This window comes from Vulpes lagopus, chromosome 7 (assembly GCF_018345385.1).
Source record: "Vulpes lagopus strain Blue_001 chromosome 7, ASM1834538v1, whole genome shotgun sequence".
NCBI lineage: Eukaryota > Metazoa > Chordata > Mammalia > Carnivora > Canidae > Vulpes > Vulpes lagopus.
In genome coordinates, this window is record NC_054830.1 from 121,586,208 (window position 1) to 121,608,189 (window position 21,982).

At 36.9% G+C, this 21,982-nt stretch overlaps 1 protein-coding gene across 6 annotated transcripts in view; it reads right to left on the reverse strand.

Moving 5' to 3' along the window:
• The window catches only part of PRR16 (proline rich 16), a 185,028-nt gene that overhangs the window by 12,737 nt on the left and 150,309 nt on the right, over positions 1 to 21,982 (reverse strand). Inside the window, exon 1 of one of the 6 annotated variants that reach the window (XM_041760368.1) lies at positions 204 to 278. The exons of the other annotated variants lie outside the window; for them this stretch is intronic. Within the exon in view, the coding sequence (XP_041616302.1) occupies positions 204 to 239 (36 nt within the window). The 5' untranslated portion in view covers positions 240 to 278. Of the gene's footprint in view, positions 1 to 203; positions 279 to 21,982 lie in introns of those variants that run through there. 6 annotated transcript variants of the gene reach the window in all.

The window sequence follows — 21,982 nt, forward strand, 5'->3', positions numbered from 1 at the left end:
GGTACCTGGGTGGCTCAGTGGTTGAGCGTCTGTCTTTGGCTCAGGGCTTGATCCTGGGATCAAGTCCTACATCTGGCTCCCTGCAGGGAGCCTGCTTCTCCCTCTGTCTGTGTCTCTGCCTCTCTCTGTGTATCTCTCATGAATAAATAAATAAAATCTTACAAAATAAATAAATAAAAAGAGAAACTGAATGGGAGCCATACGAATTTTTCCCAAGAGAAGGAGGCAGTTGAAAACATTCCCTCATCATAGCTCTTAGACCATAGTCAGTGGCTGAGCCCAAATGTAGGTGGACCAAAGAGCTTTGTCCAGCAGAGGCACAGTATAGAGAATAGCAAATGGTGGACTCGGTCAGATCCTCCCTGGATGGATGAAACAGAAGGAGTGGAGTCACCAATGGGGCTATTCCAGCATGAGGACAAGTAGTCAATCTCCTGATCATAACTCACACACTTCATTTCTATTTTTGATATTATACCAAATTTTAAAAACTTACATTTATACTTATGTATGTACCCATTATCTATCTATGCTACTGATCTATTGATAGGACTGAAATAAACAGTTTATCATAAAGCATACAACTTTGTGTTCCATTGCTAGATCACAGGTTTTGTTATTTACTGCATCTGAATTACTATGTACAAATAATTCCTGTAATCATTTTGTGAATGCACTTGTGTTAGAAACAATTTAATACACTGAATGGGAACACTGAAATTATTCCACAATTTGGTTAGCTCTACTTTGGCATTTATTTAATCTTAAAATATATATATATATAATATATATATATTATATATATATATATATATATCTGTGAGAACTTTAAAAAAAACAGAAGTGACTCAGGATTCCCTTGACTTTTGAAAAGGCCCAACGACCAGTATGAAAGAGCTACTCGAGTGGTAAACGCTAAATGCTTGCTTCGCAAGGGATGACTAGAATAGTCTTGGGTTCCTAAAGCTGTTTCTGGATTTCTACAAGAAGTGGGGTTACATCTTTAACCATATTATTTCTTAGAGACCTAGCTGATCAGCTACTGATACATTTCCATAATATGCCAAACACCATAATAAAGCTGTTGAATTAGCTAATGTTTACTCTCCTTGTCCTTGGTGTGCCTGATAGAATATACAATGCTGGTAATGGAGATACCTAGAAGTTGGCAGAGATTCAAGCCCTGGGTAGCTTTCTGCTTTAGTGCATAACCTACATTTTCAAGTCCCCAAGTTCCGAGCTTGACTTCCAGTCATCACATAAGCATTTCAAGGGAAAGAACAGATAAGGTTAGCAAAGGCATAAGTACTCCTGTTTAAAGAGCTGTTTCAAGAGTAATACATTTGATTTGCTTATGTTTTACCAGCCAAAATTAAGTTTCCTAGAGGAAAGGAGGCTGGGAATGTAGTCTTTTTTCCGGGGCTCAGTGTGCCTAGTGAAAAGCAATGATTCTAAAGAATAAAAAGGGAGGAAGGATATTCCAAGTCAAAGAGCATCCTCTGAAACAGAGACTAAATAAAACACATACACACACATAGCACACAGACAAAAAAAATCATATACATGTAATCATTCTTGTTAGGAACTACATGGGAAGGATAAACATACTTAAAAATGTTTAATATTTTGAAACTTTTATAGGTATGGGGCTTGATCTCATGACCCATGAGATCATGACCTGAGCTGAAACCAAGAGCTGAGGGCTTAAATGACTGAGCCACCCAGGTGCCCCTTTTGAAACTTTCTGAGACAGCACACGGTATATTTTGAAGAGGTATTGTGTTGTTTGCTTTTGTAATATACATAAAAGTGGCTATTCTCAGCCTGTTCTCTGGAAGTAACTAAGATTAAAAAGAAAAACAAACAGTACATCATTCATGTCAAGCCTCATCAACAGAAAAGCAAGATAAAGCTATAAGGCAATCTGTCTTATTTTCTGTGTGTTCAGCTGGGTTTGACAAATATTTCTTGTGCAAATACTACTCATGTTATTATATGAGACAGTGAGGATTAAAAAAAAAAAGTTTCCAAAAAAAAAAAGTTTCCAGTTTAATAGGGACTTATCTGGGCAGCCCAGCCCGGGTAGCACAGTAACCACTGAAGGCGTCTGCCTTCGGCCCAGGGTGTGATCTTGGAGACTCGGGATCGAGTCCCATGTCAGGCTCCCTGCACGGAGACTGCTTCTCCCTCTGCCTGTGTCTGTGTCTCTCTCTCTCTCTCTCTCTGTCTCTCATGAATAAATAATTAAAATCTTAAAAAAAAATAGGGACTTATCACATGTACTTAGTATCTTCCTCTCCAAATCATATTTAGATGAGAGTAAAGTGGAAAAACAGTAATAAATTCAGAAAATTTTATCAAAGTGGGGTATATACAGATCAGAGATTTTTAAAATATAGGGATGAATTAACGAAAAGGTGGAAAAAGCACTGATGGAGTCCCAGAAAAATTCTAAACCTGAAAGTTTAGAGTATAAAGTTTAAAGTATAGAGAGAGTGGGAGTGAGAAGTAATCCAAATTTTAGAGTCTGAAGTTGTTGAGTGACTATAATTCACAATGGAAAACACTGTATCAAATGGCCTCACACTCTTTAAAGTGCAGCAACATTAGCAACACAGTAATAGCTCATACTGAGAAAAACTGAGATTCTAGCTATAAGGAAATTGAACAGTGTTTCTCAAGGCTGAGTGTACTCAGTAATTCATAACAAAACTCTTCTCCTTTACTTATTGATTGGGAAAGCAGTGGAAATGGGGTAAATACAGCTAGTTTCTCACTAGCTGGTCTAGACATGGTATAGTAGTGCCTGCCCATCTGACATATTCAGAAACTTCGATCAGCACTGTGCCTTGTCCTATATCTGGAAAAGACTGTAAAACATCTGTATAATATAAATATATGCCCGAGGATCAAAGGATAATTGAGGGTAAATGTAAACAAAAGCACAAAATAGAAAAATCAGGATAAATGTACAGATCAATACTGATGATGAAGCTTCCATTATTAATGAACCAAAGAACTCTGCAGTAAATCTAATTAATGTGTTATAGACGTTTGAGAATGTCTTGCAGCTCTAAAATAAGAACACACAGTTATTTGAAAAAAAAAACGTAGTAGACATAAGAGAAATATTTGGAATATAAAACATAAACACTAATTTAAAAAGTTAGTAAAAAGGCCAGAAGATGCAATCTAAGAAATGTTCCCAACCATAAAGCAAGAAGATTTTTTGGGGGGAAAGTAAAAGAAAAAAAATTAAGACACTGAGAGCAAGAAAATCAATCCTGGAGCCCCAACTGATTGAGTTCCAGAAGAAGGGGGAAAATGTAGTATGACAACATTCAAAGGATCAATAACAGAATTTTAGATGATGGAAAGCATCATCTGAGGGTTAATCAGGATGGATAAAAAAAGAAAACAAAGCCAATATCCTACCACACAAACCCAGGACACTCAAAAAGAAATGAAAATCAAACAATCATCACAATTTCTTCAGGATGAATGGACGACAAGAAACATTTTTACCAGCAACTTCAAGGGTTCTGGCTAAAGTGATTTCAACCTCAATTCTACACTTGGATCAATTAATAACTCATTGTAAGTGACAAAATATTTTTAGATAGTAGGGACAAGGACAGTGTATGTACATTGTATCTACTGTAACACAGTAACACAGTAAAATGGAATCCAAGAAAGAAAGAATTAGAGCCAAGAAACACAGATGAAAGCAAATAAAAGAATTTAAGAATAGCACCTATATTGTTGACCTGAAAAGAAATATTAAAAAAAGATTTATTTATTTGTTTTAGGGTGGGTAGGGGCAGAAGGAGATGGAGGGAAAGAGAAAAAGTCTTAAGCAGACTCTGTGTTGAGCATGGAGCCCTATCTGGGGCTGGATCCCACAACCCTGAGATCTCAACCTGAGTCAAAACCAAGAGTAACAGACAGAGCCACCCAGGCACCCCTAAAAAATAGGTATTCATAACTGAACTGAAAAGCTTTAAGAAAAAATAATAATGAGTTACATTCAACATGTCATATAATTGGAAATTTGTAACACAGCCGTGAAATGGGGAAGAAGTACACCATTGGCAGTGTGATTGATAACAACTGTGGGCAAGAAGAGAATTCATTTGTATTTTCAACTGAATTCCCTTCTGGGAGGTTCAAGCTTAGAAACACATGTTTAAATTAATTTCTGTATGAGTTCATTACAACATTTCATTCTATTTTTATTATTGAGATATTGATTATTGGTTGATCTCTTCAACACATGGAAAAAACAATAGATTAATTCTTCATTGTCCAGAAAGATGGAGTCAAATTACATGAGTTGAAGTTAAAAAAAAAAAAGTGTTTGAGCATATTACTTAGTTGACTAATTGGAAAATAAAGACAAGTAGGGTGCCTGGGTGGTTTAGTTGGTTAAGTGTCCAACTCTTGATTTAGGCTCAGGTCATGATCTCAGGGTCATGAGATCAAGTACCACAATGTGACCTGAGTCTAGCTCTGCAATCAGCAGAGTCTGCTTGAGATTCTTTCTCTCCCCCACCTCTCCTCCTCCCCCCTCACACTGTCTCTAATAAATAAATAAAATCTTAAAGAAAAAAAAACAAAATAAAGTAGTTAAAAGGGGTTATGTCTTAGGAAAGGATTCAATATTGGATAGAGATGATAAAGAAGGAGGGGTACCTGGGTGGCTCAGTTGGTTAAGTGCCTGAGATCTCAGCTCAGGGTCATGAGTTTAAGTTCCGTGTTGGGCTCTCTGCTGGGTGTGGAGTCTACTTAAAAAAAGGGGGGGGGGTGGATAAAAGAAGGAGAATTGTACTGGTATGCCCTTATAAAGAACCTGATTTGGAGATGGGAATGCAAGTGCATATAACTAGCTCGACAGTGGTTAAAATTATACCCAAGAAAATCAGAAAGGATGAAGTAGACTTGATTCTTCCCTGCATAGATTAATAATTATGATACATTGTGTGTGTGCATGCTGGTAAAAGGATCTGCAAGTATAGGAAAGCAGGAGTGATCTACTCTTTCCAAGCAGTGGTTGGTAGCATTGGTTAGAGATACTTTCTAAGCCAGGTGACACCTGAGAGAAGTCTTGAATGATAAAATTTGGAAGAAAAGTCATCTCTTGGCAGAGGCAATAGCATGAAGGTACGAAGTACTATTTTTTATGTGTTTATAAAGAATAAAGTAAGAAATGACAAGTGAATAGGACACAAGGCTGAAAACAGATAAAGGCCGGGTTGTGGAGGGCCCAGTGGGCCACAATAAGAAGTTTGGATGCCGTAAATTGCAATTTTAAAGATGAGTCCTCAGAAAGTTGAGATTTGCAGCACCATAAAAAAAAAAAAGTTTGAAGTTAATGCTTTGACAGAGAAATGCAAATATACGCTCATGTTGTAGTAGATTCATTTCCTTAAAGTTATAACTTATTTATAGCCATAGTATTGAAAGTATACAGATAACCTTGATCTAGTTATAAAATTCTACTCTTGATATGATTTGTCCAAAAATATTATTGGACACTGACAGCCTTGGAAAATCACACAAGTTTCAATAGGTTATGTTACTTGAAACATTAAATAATCAAAAAAATTTAACTCTACAGTTTTCAAAACCAAAATATTCAATTTTTTAAAAAAACTCATAACATAAATGTTCCCAGTTCCATTTAAATCAATTCTGTACAGGAACATAAGCATTTTTGAGATGCTCTTGAAGGAAGCAGAAATCCCTGAAATTATTATACACGCATATTTCATTTTATTATTGTGATCTGCTTTATTGCACTTTGCAGATACTGCATTTCTTACAAATTGAAGGTTTGTCACAACCTTGCATCGAGCAAGTCTGCTGGCATTTTCCAACAGCATTTGGTCTCTTCATGTCTCTGTGTCACATTTTGGTAATTCTCACAGTATTTGAAACTGTCTCATTATTGTTATATTTGTTATGTTGATCTCTGATAAGGTGCCTTTGATGTTTCTATTGTAATTGTTTTGGGGAACTGTGAACCATACACATATTAAGATGTGAAATTTTAATCAATATATATCGTATGTTTTCCAACTGTCCTATTGACTCACTGTTCCCCCAACTCTTTCCCTCTCCTTGAACCTCCCTATTCCCTGAGACACAACATATTGAAATGAGGCCAATTAATACCCCAACAATGGCCTCTAAGTGTTTACATAAAAGGAAGAATCGCATGTCTTTCACTTTAAATCAAAAGCTAGAAATGATTAAGCCTAGTAACGGAGGCATGTCACATGGTGAGACAGGCTGGAAGCTAGTCTCTTGTATGAAACAGCCAATTGTGAACACAAAGGGAAAGTTCTTGAAGGAAATTAAAAGTGTTCTTCCAGCGAACACAAGAATGATAAGGAAGCAAAACAGCCTTATTGCTGATATGGAGAAAGTCATAGTGGTCTGGATAGAAGATCAATCCAACCACAACATTCCCTTAGGCCAAAGCATAATTCAGAGCAAGGCCCTAACTTTCTTCACGTCTGTGAAGGCTGACAGAGGTAAGGGAGTTGCAGAAGAAAAGTCCGAGGCTAGCAGAAGTTGGTTCATGAGGTTTAAGAAAAAGAAATCATCTCTGTAACATAGAAGTACAAGGGGAACAGCAGGGGCTGACGTAGAGGCTGCAGCAAGTTCTCCAGAAAACTTAGCTAAAAGATCACTCATGAGGCTACACTAAACAACACATTTTCAATGTAGACAAAACAGCCTGATTTTGTAAGAAGATGCCACCTGAGATTTTCAGTTAGAGAGGAGAAGTTGGTACCGGGCTTCAAAGCTTCAAAGGACAGGTGACTCTCTTGTTAGGGGCTAATGCAGCTGGTGACTTTAAGTTCAGAATCCAGGGCTCATTTGCCTTTTCAAAAATCCTAGGGCCTTTAATAATTCTGCTAAATTTACTCTGTCTGTGCTCTATGAGTGGAAAAACAAAGCCTGGGTGACAGCACATCTGTTTACAATATGATTTACTGAACATTTGAAGCCCACTGTTGAGAACTACTGCCCAGAAAAAAAAAAGATTCTTTTCAAAATATTACTTCTCATTGACAATGCACCTGGTCACCAAAAAGCTCTGATGGAGATGTGCAATGAAATTGATATTGTTTACATTCCTACTAACATACATGCACCCTGCCACCCATCGATCAAGTCTCGTTATTGGAGAAATAGATTTCACAGCTGTCCCAGACCGTGATTCCTCTGATGGCTCCAGGAAAAGTAAATAAAAAACTTTCTGGAAAGGATTCACTAGTCTAGATGCCATTAAGAGCACTTGTGATTCAAGGGGAAAAGTCAAAATCTCAACATTCAAAGGAGGTAGGAGGAAACTGGTTCCAACACGCATGGGTAACTTTGAGGGGTTCTAGACTTCAGTGGAAGAAGTCACTGCAAAGGTGGTGGACACAGCAAGAGAAGTGCAGCCTGAAGCCAGGATTGAACTGCTGCCATCTCATGATAAAACTTGAATGGATGAGGCATTGCTTCTTATGGATGAGCAGAGAAAGTGGTTTCTTGAGATAGAATCTACTCCTGGGGAAGATGCCATGAAGATAGTTGAAATGACAATGAAAGATTTAGAACATGACATACACTTAGTTGGTAAAGCATTGGCAGGGTTTGAGACAATTGTCCAACTCTGAAAGAAGTCCTGGTGTGGGTAAAATGCTATCAAACAGCATTGTATAAGCGACATGTCACGCAACACAACAAACATCACTGCTGTCTTCCTTTAAGAAACTGTCATAGCCACCCCAACCTTCAGTGCCCACTACCCTGATGGGTCCTCAGCCATCAACATCGAGGCAAGATCCTCCACCAGCAAAAAGACAGTAACTTGCTGAAAGCTCAGATGATGGTTAATATTTTTTAGCAATAAAATATCTTAAAATTAAGGCATGTACATTGTTTTTTAAGACATAATGCTATTGCACACTTCACAGACTACAGTATACTGCAAACATAACTTTGTATGCATGGAAACAAAAAAAAATCATTTCGCTTTATGGAGATATTTGCCTTTTGCCCTGGTCTGGAACTGAACTCACAATACCTCTGAGGTATGACTGTACACAGTTTCTAACAGTGACAGGCCACCTAAATGCATACTCTTTAGAATAAACATAAAACAATAAGTATTAAGGTAGAAAGTACCATTAAATCATGGCTTAGCTTCATATCATTAACATGTACTATGCATGCTATAAATCCCACATTTACTTATCAGTTTTTTGCTTGTGTATCAGGTGAGGTATTTACTACTATTCTTTCTCCTGTGACAAACATTACCCACACATTATAAAGGCTGAAATGCCTTTACTAACTTTAATTTCTGCTTTTATAAGATATCTTGCTATTTTAACAGGCAACATGCTTCTACTGAGGCTACTTGTAAAGTATGGAAAAGGAAGTATTGCTCATCGTAATTGCTTTAGCAGCTTAATAGATGTAAAAGACTCGTCTCCTTGCACTTTGTGAGTATACACTTCAATATGATTCCATTATGCTAATAATATTCCAGAGGAGGTTGTAGCTCATGATAATGGAAGTGCACACTTTAACACCAGCTTACAGCTCTCAATCTATCTTTTTGCATTTGTAAAAGTGTAAATGAAATAAATCTCAGGGTGTATATTATATTCTCTATTGATGTTAAACTAGCTCAATAAAAAATATTCTGTAAGCATCATGAGTAAGGTTGTACAAACAAAACCTCCCTCTAGCCAATTCATTCTTCCATCTATTCTCTGCATTGCAGTCAGACAGAGCTCTTAAAAATATGTATATATTTCTTATACATATTGACATAACATTTTCAACCTCAAGTGATTTCCTACTGTTCTTAAAATCAAAGGCAAATAATTTAAAAGGTCATAATCTCTCTCAGATTTAGGTCTGGTTTTCCACACATGCATGCTCCTATGCCACTTTCTTCACTCCGCGCTCTTTTCATTTCTTCCAGTGCTTCAAAGAAACTGAGCTCTTATATCTGGGTCTATTTTTTTTTTTTTTTTTAGAGATGGCTGGGGGAAGGGCAGAAGGAGAGGGAGAGATAGAATCTTAAGAGAATCTTAAGCCCAACATGGGACTCAATCTCACAACTCTGAGATCATGACCTGAACCGAAACCAAGAGTTGGATGCTTAAGTGACTGAGCCATGGAGGTGTCCCCTATGGGTCTTTGTAAAACTCATTCACAGAGAATCTATAAATTTACATAGAAGTCCACCTAGACATAATCATTCCCCACTATTTTCTCCCATAAGACACACACCTGCATACACACAGACTCTGTTTCACACACCTTGCCTATCCTTAAAACATTAGTTTACATATCTCCTCTTCAAGGAAATTTTCCAGAATGCTCTCAAGTTCTATCCCAGAGCCCTAGAGCTTCTGCATGTAACTCTTCAGAGCACAGATCCCACTAATACAGTGATTAACTGTGCAATCAGCTCTTTAACGTCTATCTCTGTGGCAAAAATATAAGCTCCCAAAGGGCAGGGTATCCTATGCCTTTATCTGGAACAGACATATATATTGAATGAATAAATAATACGCTATTTTAAAAATCAAATGAAAAATACTGTAACAAGACATTTTAAAGTTAGTTACCTGTTACTTACAGATTGATGCTTATTTATAAACTTTTGGGGTGTTGAATTTGGATTGTAAATAAACTATATTAATGAGATTTCTAATTTCCCTCTCTTTCTAATATATACTGTTATATTACATACATTTAATAATAAATAATATATAACATGTTATATATCACATATGTAATGTTTATGCATACATACATATATGCATAGTTTAAAAATTTGGTAACTTTCAGATATAGCTCTCTTGAAGACACTAAAATGATACATTAAAATAAATGTGTAAGGGGATCCCTGGGTGGCTCAGCAGTTTGGCACCTGCCTTCAGCCCAGGGCGTGATCCTAGAGTCCCGGGATCGAATCCCATGTCGGGCTCCTTGCATGGGGCCTGCTTCTCCCTCTGCCTGTGTCTCTGCATCTCTCTCAAATAAATGAATAAAATCTTTTAAAAAAACAAATAAATGTGTAAGATTTCTAAAGCATTTCATTTATCAATATCTCTAAAGAAATACATGTAGGCTAAAATGGCATTTTGACATATGTGTTTACTTTGTACATCTCAGATATTGAATTAAATGTTTAGTAAAAAACATAAAGGAAGAAGTCAGTAAATTAGATTTTTTTTTTGTCTAAAGTACCTTAGAATCCATGCAGAACATTAAATTATTTATTAAAAACACCAGAAAAAACCTGTTATTCCTTTCCATGATATTTCAAGCATATAACCAAACTATAGAAATAATAGCATGTATCAACTCTCAAAATAATAGTACTAGAAATATTGATATTGACAATACTATTTGATTTGAAGGTAGAATATCTGAATGTAAATTTAATACAGACTCTGACTAGTTACACAATGGTGAAACTGGGTCTTTCCTTTCTGGCATTAGTTCCCAATTTCATCAATTAAAAAAAGAAGAAGAAGAGAGAGAGAAACTGTCTTTGGCATCTGTGATACTGCTGTAGCCATGGGTAAAATATTTTGAGAGGAGAGAGGAAAGAACAATTAATTCTACCATGGAGGGAAAGACAATGTCAGGGAAGGTCCAGGAGGTAGGAAATATTTAAAATGGACCTTGAAGGAAAAGGTAAAAAATAGTGGAAGAGCACTTAAAGCACAACAACATACAATGCAAAGGAAGGAAGGTTTGAAAAATAAATTGCAATTTCCAGATGTGGAAAGTCATTTGATATAGCAAACTGTAAGGGATATGGGATGGATGTGTGTGTGTGTGTGTGTGTGTGTGTGTGTGCACACTGTGGACACATGAAGGAGCAGTCTAGGAAGGGAAAACAAATGTAAGGACAGAAAAGGAGAAAGATGCAGGTGAGGAAGTGCTAGAATGCTTACAGGTCTTCACTAGCATCCTAAATACCATGAGTGTGGCTTGTATCTGAAAAAAAAAAAAGGCAAAGTTTGAACAGAAAAAGGATGTGAGCATCTATGATTTTATAAAGCCCTGAGGAAGTGGAAACACATTGCCATAAAGCAAGCCATTTAAAAAGATTATTCTTGTCCTAAGCAAACCTAGGAATAATTACAGAAAATGATGCAAATGGGAAGATTATATTACATTATTTTTGCATTAGTGAAAACATATGAAAATCTCTGAAGCTCATCTTTAAAACGTCTTTCCCAACTTAAAAGTACCCAGTCTAACTCAATTAGGGTGAGAGCATGTTTAGCACAAATATACACAGGGACACCATTCTTGATTTAATAAAGGTATGCAGGCGTTATGATATTCCCTCTGTGCCTGAGTTCCAGCATTCTTAATGGAATAAGGTGTGTTATATTTTAAAATATAATACCTGCATGTCTAATTTAATGAACCAGAATATATGAAATGAAAGGAAAAGAAAATTTAAAATTTGAAATTCTTTTAGAATTGGCTTCTCAAGCATCTGTCTTTATTGTCACAGGGCCCCAGAGATATTTTGTAAAAATAAATTGCATATAATTTGAAAAACAATGAAAATTTTCACCAAAGAAAGCCAGCAGCCACTTAAATGTGCCTAAGGCTTTGGAAATTGATATTTCATGGTTCTTATTGTTGCAAATTCCCTGAAAGACTTCAACACAATTTTTTTTTTCTTTGTGAGAATAGAGATTTCAGGGCACTCACAGCAAAAGTTATTCCTATGGGTTAGTTCTAACAAAACTGTTGGAAAAGGTGCTATAAATATACATGCTCTACATATGGTATTTGGATAACAAAAATGTAGAATATTTTTCTAACACTTTTAAAATGTTAAGTCAATGAACACTGAAAACTTTAAAGCTTCTCTCACCTGTGAATATGCATTATTGACTACTTTTCACTTATTAAAATATGAAACACCGCCTTCCCCACATATAGTTTCAAATATTACACACTTTGCTTATACTCAGGATAAGAGTCTCATACACTATATAATCTGTATAGTTGTAATATATATTCTATATTATGTAGTTATTTAAAACTTTGTAGTTATACAGTTAAACTTTTGGAAACCATAAAGACTTGTTTATTTTCACAATTATATTCCCATTGGTTTAGAAAAAAAAAAAAAAAAAGCAAAGCCCTCTAGTGGCCAAAATTATATACAGATCCATGATAAATCCCCAAATTCTCTATTACTATTAAAAAAAATTAAGTAGCGTATTTGTTACACTGTTAGCATAAAGCCTTACTTATTCAAAGTGAAATTTTCTTTTTTCCTGAGGTCTAACTGAATGAAAAGGTAGGACAACTGTGCTATTTAAGTTAATTTAATTAAGGGATTTTAAAAAATATTCCATATAATATGAAATTATGAGTGCATAAGCCACATGTTCTGAAATGCCAAGATCAAATATGCGGAGGATTGATTTATATGGATTTTAGAACATAAGATTTTCCTATGTGTAAGCCAACAATTAGGGAATGATAACTAAATCTTCTGGGTAATTTGTAATTCTCATTCAACTTTTTTTCTTTTTGCAAAAGACTAAGGTTAAAACATTGATGTGAGAACTATACAAGGAATGTTTACAAAATAACACAGCATTTTCAAGCATATCACAGAGTAAAGTGTTCACATCTGACAGGTGGAGGCTGTATGTATATACACCACAATTAAAAAAAAAAAAAAAGGAAACATGGTGAACAGCACCAAATACCACTGTGTAAAAAAGTGACAGAGAAAGAAGGCCTTGTCTTGCGCTTTAAAAGAAAAAAAAAAGATTTTATTTATTTAAGAGACAGAGACAGAAAGAGTGGGGGGGGTGGAAGGAGAGGGAGAAGCAGACTCCCTGCTGGTCAGGGAGCCCAAGGCAGGCTCCATCCCAGGACCCTGAGATGATGACCTGAGCCAAAGTCAGACGCTTAATCAACCAACCACCCAGGTGCCCCTGCCTTGCCCTTTTCTAAATATTTCAAAAGAAGCTAGAAAGACTGATTGTGATGTGAAATTTACAGATTTTTCAAGCATTGGTGCAATTTAAAAAAATGATGGTGCAGGGCAAGCCAAATCTTCACGCAGGTATCATCCACTTCACACATTACCAATCTGAGACCTCTGACTTAAAAGACTCTGAGTTACTACATGAATACACTATAGAGTTGGTCTCCTTTTACACAACTGAAAAAATATTTTGGACAAACCTTCCTCTAAATTAAAAAACCCGAATTAGCCTTTCTCAAATGATAAACGCAGGGCATCCAATTTTCCCAAGGGTCATTTTCTCTCTTAAGGTATTTTTTTCTCAGCCCTGTCATGGTCTCATCACATGTAGGAAGATGGTACACATAGCCATCGTTCCCAGGCCTGTAGCATAAATATCTTACAATACAAGGATCTGTCTGGTTCTGGTTATGCTCACTGTTCTAACAGATACACTGCCGAATATCATTACTGTTTAAAGTAAATTAATTTCCCAATTAATTCCCAATATTTACTATTGATAAATATAAATTACCTTCAGTCCATCTCAGAATAGGATGTGACACTGGGGTGTCATAGCACATTACTGAGGCACTTTCCTGGTACAACTTAAACAATGGCTTAGCAAATAGGGCCAGTGCACCATTAATGAGTTTAGATTCAATTGTCAGAAGCAACAGAATAATCATCTAATCCCCCAAAGTAGAAAGGGTGTACTCTACAGTTACATGAATGTGCATATAAGAGAGAGAAGAGTTTCTGAGATAAGAGAAGAAAGAAGTTGTAATGCTGAAAAGTCGTAATAGATAACTTTCCTTTTTTTTTTTTAAATAAAAGATGATTTTCAAAACAATGTTTTTCTTTCTAAAGCTCCTCTGGGAGCTCCTTCTCCTCAACTTCAAATGCTCTGGTACAAGCTAAGTCAAGACCAGAATCTACTTACTTAAGGCAGCATGATAGATAGAATCTCCAGGAAGCAATCCAAAGGAAAAGTTTCTGGGTAATAAGAGCCAACGGCTGGAGGCGGTGTGTACTGAATGAAAATGTAAATGAAATGACTTTTCATTGTTTTACTTTTTATACCCTATTCAACTTTTTCACTCTTTTCAGCAGCATGTGTGCATTGCTTTACTCCTAAAAAGAGAACTCGCAGTGAAAAGTTAGTATAAGTAGAATCTCCTCCCGCAATAACAAACAAAGCAAGAAAGAGCAAAAGTGCTTAAGAACAGAAGTGGTGCCATTCGCCATCTTAAATGTGAAATAATATTAGCTAAAGAAAACATGAGTTTTAGCTTGGCTCAGGCATCCCGAGATCCACCTTTATGCCTCGGTAAAGTACCAGTGAAGTTAACAAAAGTGCTCACATTTTCACAAATCATAACAAATATGAAAATGTGATGTGGACTGTGGGCAGGACTACAGAAAAGCAGGTGGCAGAACAAGGGAAGTGAGCAGGGGCTCAGGGCAGGAAGCAGATGTGCTGGGGCCATGCTGAACAGAAGTAACAATATGACACACAAAGACTTTCCCCATAGGCCCATGATAAACCCTGAACATGGTAGGAGAATGAACTAGAACACAGCATGACCTATGCTACAAAAGGAGAGGAGGTAATTGACTATTCCTTTCCATCTCCGCCTCTGCTCCTTCTCCCCCAGGTGTTCGAGCTCTGGGACTGTGGCTACTACATGAAAGCAGCTCACCTTCAACCTCGGGGCTTGCCTGGGAAAGTAAGTCAGACTCGGACACAAGAGGAAAGTGGTACAGAAATGTCACCCACACTGCTTGATACCCAAGGCAAGTACTAAGAAAGATGAAGAAAACTGGTATGGAGATGCTATAAACAACATTGTGGCAAGGGCAGAGGGAAGGAAAGAAACATGGAACACACAAAAGGTGATGAATTCCATTTGGAAGAGATAGAAGAAGATGTGCCCTGAATGCTTTGTGCTAAAGATATACTTATTCCATTATCTAAAGCATTATCTAGGTCTACATTTATAGATACATAGATATATAATATACAGACATAGAGATACATTCAGAATGAAAGAGAAGAGAAACTAAAGAGCAAAAGAAACAAAATGAACTCTAAAACACCATCATCACCAAAATGATCAATAAAATGCAAAGAGCAAGACAGAGAATAGATATTACTGAAACTAAGTTACTGACCTTGATAAAAAGCCTCGGGAAGTCCAGGTTTCAATACAGAATTTTTGGACAACTCTGCATCCTATGTCAGGGTGTGGCAGTGAAGACAAGCTCCTGGCCCCCAATCCCTATCTTCCTTACACCATGAGGGGCTTCAAATGCACATATGGGGATACCCTAGCCCATACTTCCAAGCTCTGTCCCTAAATAGCCTCTGCAAACAGTCACCTTTGGCTACTCTTTGGGTTCCAATATACCAGGGATTTGGTCTGCTCTCAGAAAGAAAGATCATGACAGGAAGTTGATACAAGTCCTTGAACCATTTGGAGCTGATAGCTGGGGAATGCCAGGCTCTAGGGTACTGGGGTGTGATCTAGATGGGAAATACAGAAGTCAGCTGGACATGAGCGCTGGGTCCCAATGGCAGCACAAGAAGGCAGAACAAATGGAGCTGAACAAATGTTTGAGAGGGTGCTCTCAAACACAGTGTCATCCAAGCACGGGTCTCTCTTGATGAGCTCTAAAGTCTGTACTGACTGCAGAAATTAGGGAGGAAATAATAATAGATATGGAGAAAATAAAAGTGGATATCCATCATGGGAAATGTTGGTTTTCCTAGTAAATAGGCTCCACTATTATAAAGCAGAAAAAAAGCAATGTATACAAAAAGCTCATTTCTCTGATAGGGAGGAACTAGCAAATGTGGTTGTTTAAACTACACAATACCCATCAGTAAAATGTGCTGGTGAACAACTGCCACCGAGAAATATCCAGCACTTCAAGGATAGGCAGCTGGGCAGAAGGGGCAAGTTGAATTCAAGTGAGAAAAATCAAGCTGGTATCAGAATTTTCCCAGAGCAATATCAAATGACAGGAGATGGAACAGCCATGCGCATCAGGTTCTGATGAAGAAGAAGAAAATGTGACCCAAGAATGTGCTCCCCAGCCACAGCGTTGTGCAATGTAGGAACAACAGACATCATAGTCTCAAATCTCCAGTACCAACAGAGCAGACACCAAAATTCGCCAACCCAGATGATAGCAGGGAAAGCTGTGCAGAAAGGATTAGATCAATATTCATCACCCAGGTCCACACATCCCGAAGGAGAAAATATATTACCCGAGCATTTAAAAAAGTATCTGTCAAGTATGGAGACAACTGACAGAAAATCACAAGCATCTGAGAACACAAAGACTACAGGATCTCTTGAACACTTCTTTGAAAGCAAATGTACAAATAAAAACAAACAGAAATTACTTGACAGTATACTTGACAACACAGGATCTCATCAAACATGGATGAGGATTTCAAATCCACTTTCGCTTTTTTTAATTTATTTATTTTTAAAGATTTTCTTTATTTGAAAGAGCAAGAGAGAGTGAGACAGAGAGGGAGCACTAGTAGGGGGAGGAGCAGAGGGGAAGGGAGAAGCAGGCTCTCCACTGAGCAGGAACCCCAAAGTGGGGCTTGATCCCAGGATCCTAGGATCACGACCTGAGCCGAAGGCAGATGCTTAACTGACTGGCCACCCAGGAGGCCCCATTTTTGCTTTTTATATTTTCTAAGCATCAAGCAATAAAATTAGAAATTAAATTCATAAATTATACCACTTATTCAAATTCTAAAAATGCAGGTAAGACCCTATATTGTCATGAGTATGTATGTAGTAAAAGTTCAAAGAGGAAGGGGGTGGTTGGATTGGGATCAAGGGACTCAGAGGTTTTGTGGTTTCTGTGTTGTTGAAACAGAAAAAAAAAAGTTCCTAGGCAGACAGAGCACACCAGAATATCTATAAAATCTGTTTCTCTGGTACCATGTGCCTGTTGATATTATTTTTTGTAGTTGTCTGTGTGCTTAAAAATGTTCTGAATTAAAAATGTCTAAAAATACAAAGCCTACAAAATGTCTTAGTTTGTGTTACCAGGTAGGAGCTCTGAACATTTTTAATACATAGTGTATTAAGTTATCAAAATTTACATTCTATGTTAAGAAAACATAAAGAGTATCATTGGCAAGCTTCTTCAGCAAGGATGCCTGTCAATGAAAAAGAGTTACAAAATATGTTGCCACTAACATCCAGTCACTTAAAATGTGTTGCAAACAAAAAATATTCATAAGATATATGGTTTCAAATTTAAAAACAACTACAAGTTTGGGGATCAGAAAAAAAAGTTGATGCACTGACTCTAAAATGTTTGCTTTGCATAAAGCAACAGATGTATTTGTACTGTCCTTCTGTATAGTTTCATAATTTGAAGGTGAGCACAGTAGTGGAGTTCTCCTCCATGACCCGCGCTTTACATTCAAGATTGCTAAGGAGGCAATCTAAGATATGAGTAAGAAGACTCTGACTTGAGAATGTGTATGATGACACAGATGTAGTGACAGGAGGGCATGCATGTTATCTCAGCTTCTCACCGACCAGGCTCAGGAACCTGTGAGAGTGCTTTGGCTATGAAATCTCTCATCTTGACATCGAATAGTTCAATTGTAAAGCTTCTCCTAGACAATGTGGTTGGACGCATGGTGGGATGAGAAAGAGACCAGCAAATAAATCTTCACTTTGAATGTGGAAAGCTTTTGAGATTGATTTAATTATTGTATTCATCTGAGTAATTTCTGAAGACAGTGGTGTGGTGGACATAGGTATTTCTGCTTTCTCTCGTCTTTTATCTAGTGCTGTTTAGGCTTCGCACAGGTTGTGGGCTCCATGCAGAAAGAAACTTCAGAGCATGTCTCTGGACACCCATGGAAAACTGTTACACCAGCTGCAGAAACACCCAAATCCTATAAACCCAGGTGTGGCTAAAGTTGATATACTACACAGGGATATATTACACCAGAAAATTACAGAGCCATTAACTTCTCAGGATGGTGTGAGGAATGCCTGCCATTGTGAAATCACGTATTGTTCCAGAAAACAAAAATGTGCAAGAAAATTCTGTAAGGTGACTCTATAGAGAGAACAATGGAATTTAAATCTATTAATATTTCATTTCATATGTGGCTCCATAGGTAGACTTTTCTGGAAACAAAAGATAATGGGCGACCAGTACTTCCAGAGGGTACAGAGGGTACTCAGAAACAATGGTTGGTATTGAGGTAGCAGGCTCAGAAAAGTAGGAAGAAAACTCTCCTAATGGAATGCAAGTTTCCTCCCAACAGAGAGCAGGATTATTCCTTAACAGTTAATTCTTAATGGTTAAATCCAATAGACAAAAGAGTAAAAAATGCAGAGGATTGGGGGCAATTTATTGAAGATGAAGAAACATTAATACCTGTAATGTTTCCTTCCTAGTGGAGTCCAATATGTTCATATCCTCACTTCTTTGGCCCTTGAGAATGTGGAATGAATGGAAGAGTTTGCAAAGAACAAATATAAAGTTGTTTCTTTTCACTTCCTCTAGTGACTTAGCTATATGCAGAGAACACATTTGTTCAGCTCCAAGTATAAGGAGGGCATCTTCTGGCCTCCACCTTCTGGCCTTCTTCTGGTGTGGGGTTGACTGGGTCACCCTGGGATTCAGTACTTAGACTAATTTATGCTTTCAGACAGAGGTACACTGTTAAATGTTTAACAATCAGATCTCCAGGAGGAAAAAAAGTCCCTGCTAAATGTCATTAACTGATTTCCATGGTGTACATACCTTGATCACAGCTCATTTTAAGCTACCAACATGATGTCACTAATCATGGAGCTGGGGAAGTACATGAACAATGGGCTCTCACAGCCCCTATGAGTTGGCTCCAGCATACCACCGCATGTGTCATTCTTCAGGCTGATTTTATCAGTAACTTAGGTGATATTTTAGATTCAAATTGCTTATGCTGATTCTCAATTGGTTTAAAGCTGGAGTTGGCAAGAGGAGAGCTAATTATTTGTCTCCCTCAAACAGCAAAATATACACGGTCTAGTACAGGGATCATTTCTAATTTACCCTTAGAGCTCTGTGAGTAATAGAGTAAATGAATCCTATGAAACACTTAGCAAATTAAAATGAATGAATATACTTGAGTTTATGATGATGCAGATATATATATATATATATATATATATATATATATATATATATATATATAGCATGATGTGCAACCTTTATTCAAATAATCTAGGCTCTTAGGTAAAAAAAATCATTTAGCTACTAAGAAGGTAAATGCAGACATTTCTCATTCTAAAGCCTTGGGGAATAAAAATACTTAGTCCTTTTATTATTAACCTCAAATATTTCTACTGAAAGTGCTTGGATATGTTTTCTTCACACACATATGGTCAACTCATAATAAATGTATATTGAATTAAAGAAAATCCCAGTTTAATAATGAAACATTAAGCACAAAAATATCACATATGTGTAAGTCAACAACAGAGTGACTATTTAAATTGATTATTTCGATTAGACACAAAAATTATATAAGTGGTTATTTTTTAAAAATGGCAAAAAGCTACTTTGGCAAGGTGTATATGTCAACCTAAATACATCCCTTTTAGAGCTTATTTGTCACAGTGAATTACTGGATTTCAGGTGCTGACTTCTGTACTTACATTTATTTTTCCCCTATTCTGGTATGTTTTATAAGTACTTAAACTTTTTTTTTAATCATTACTACCATTACAGAGTCTTTCTACTTCTTTTAGATCTCAATGTGATGAGATATCATGGAAAAAAAACAATTTTTTTCACATAATTGCTACCACCTTTCAGCTTTACATCTATTAAGAGGTGCTATAAGAAGTGAACAGGCAATTGAGCCAAAGACAGCAAACACATAACTTTAAATTAGTTACACAATTAAGTTTCCTCAGTTGGCTTCTTTTGCCATGATGCTGAGGTAGTATAATAGCAGATTTCCAGTCAGCAGAAATTAGAGTACAATAAAACCGTAATGACATGGTAAGTAGGCTCCAAGAGATTCATTCCTGTAGAAGTTGGTAATGATACTGTAAGGATAACAAAGCAAACTGGACACATCTCTGCAGCTAGCAGAGCTGGGATGCTACAGGTCTGGATGGGCAATCAAAATCTATGAAGTCTCAGCTCAAAATGGGCACCACCTGGTGGCAGCTGTCCACTCTGTCTTAAATGTAGAAGTGGACAAAGGTCAGATTCCAAGACTTGCTGGGATTTCGGGAGAGTGATAATAATTTAGGAATCTCCTGATTAGCTGGCACCTGTGTCATCCCCCAACCACAGAGTTGGGAAGGATGAATACCAAGACCAGGAGGACCTTCCTCAACCTGCCTGGCTCCCCAAGTAAGGTCTCATTTTTCCTTCCATAACCAGCCTCCTCATTTGATCCTCTTCATTTAAATATATGGAGTGGATTGAGGACGAAAACCAACCTTCAATCACTATCATCCAAATTTGCATTATTGTGGGGCATGTAATTGCATGGTTTTATTGCATTACATTTGATTCTAGAGCATTTTAATGGATAATCCCACAGACCATTTCCCTGAGTTTTCAGATTATAAATTAAATTAGGAAATGTTAAGGGAAAAAAAATGAAGCATCAAAATGAGTCCTCAAGTATTACTAAACCACTCCTTCTACCCCTCCTTCCTCTCATTTATTTTTTGCTAATTTATGTGACAGTTTCTATATACTCAACTCAAGAAAAAAGATGCATTGAAAACTCCTGTCAACATAATAAATTTCTTATCCTTTGATTATGTGTAAATTTAATTTTATGGACTTAATGCCAACAAGCCAATATATATAATCACTAGTAGAAAATGAGCATTTATATCATTAACTACCACATTATTAAGTACTCATCATTTCTACAGGCCAGAGTTAACATGAACAATATATGATCAAGTTATGGGAAAACTATGGGTTGTATATTAAGGAAAAATAAGGGAAGATGTGAACAATGAGAAGGAGATCTCTTTTGCTTTATGAAGTTTCTGAAGTTTTTCTGTCCTATCAGTTTTTTTGGCTATTCTCACCCTCCACTAATGGCTCAATATATCTTGGTGTGTCTTTCACAGCTTTTTTTTTTCCGGTGGTGGATCTTCAATAACTATGCCCTCATCATCTTTATTGTCATGGCTCACGAAGGGAATGCAAAAGTTCACAAAGACAGGCATATTGCTTATAAATATAAATATTGCTCAACCTTATCATTAAATATCATCTTTCATTGAGAAAACAGCAAAAGTGAAAACTTTTACAATACCGCCTTGGCAAGCATGTAACCTAAGTTGGTTATTTGATTTAGATAGTTTAGTGGACAATGTTTTAAAAGAATATAAAGAGGTTGCTTGGTCTCAGTACAAACAAGACTGCACACAGGCTGCTCCATGCATTTATATTATACACCCGAGGCACCATGAAAATCTTTGCGTGGGCGCATAGGGCAGACTAATTCTGGTAGGTAATTTTAAATTAATCAAAATGAAAAATAAACATATCATTTGGCCCTCAACTCTACATCTAGGATTCACATTACCTGTGTGTATGTATTTATATACATATTTTCTTTCTCATGTTCACTAAGGTACTATTTGCAATACAGGTACATATGTGTCAACAGAGATATATTCTCATCATGAATATAAGAATGCTAATCTAAATATCATTTGTTGAGCAGCTCGGGTGGCTCAGGGGTTTAGTGCCACCTTCAGCCCAGGGTGTGATCCTGGAGACCCGGGATTAAGTCTCTTGTTGGGCTCCCTCCCTGCATGGAGCCTGCTTCTCCCTCTGCCTGTGTCTCTGCCTCTCTCAGTCTCTCTCTCTCTTTCTCTCTCTCTCTGTCTCTCATAAATAAATAAATAAATAAAATCT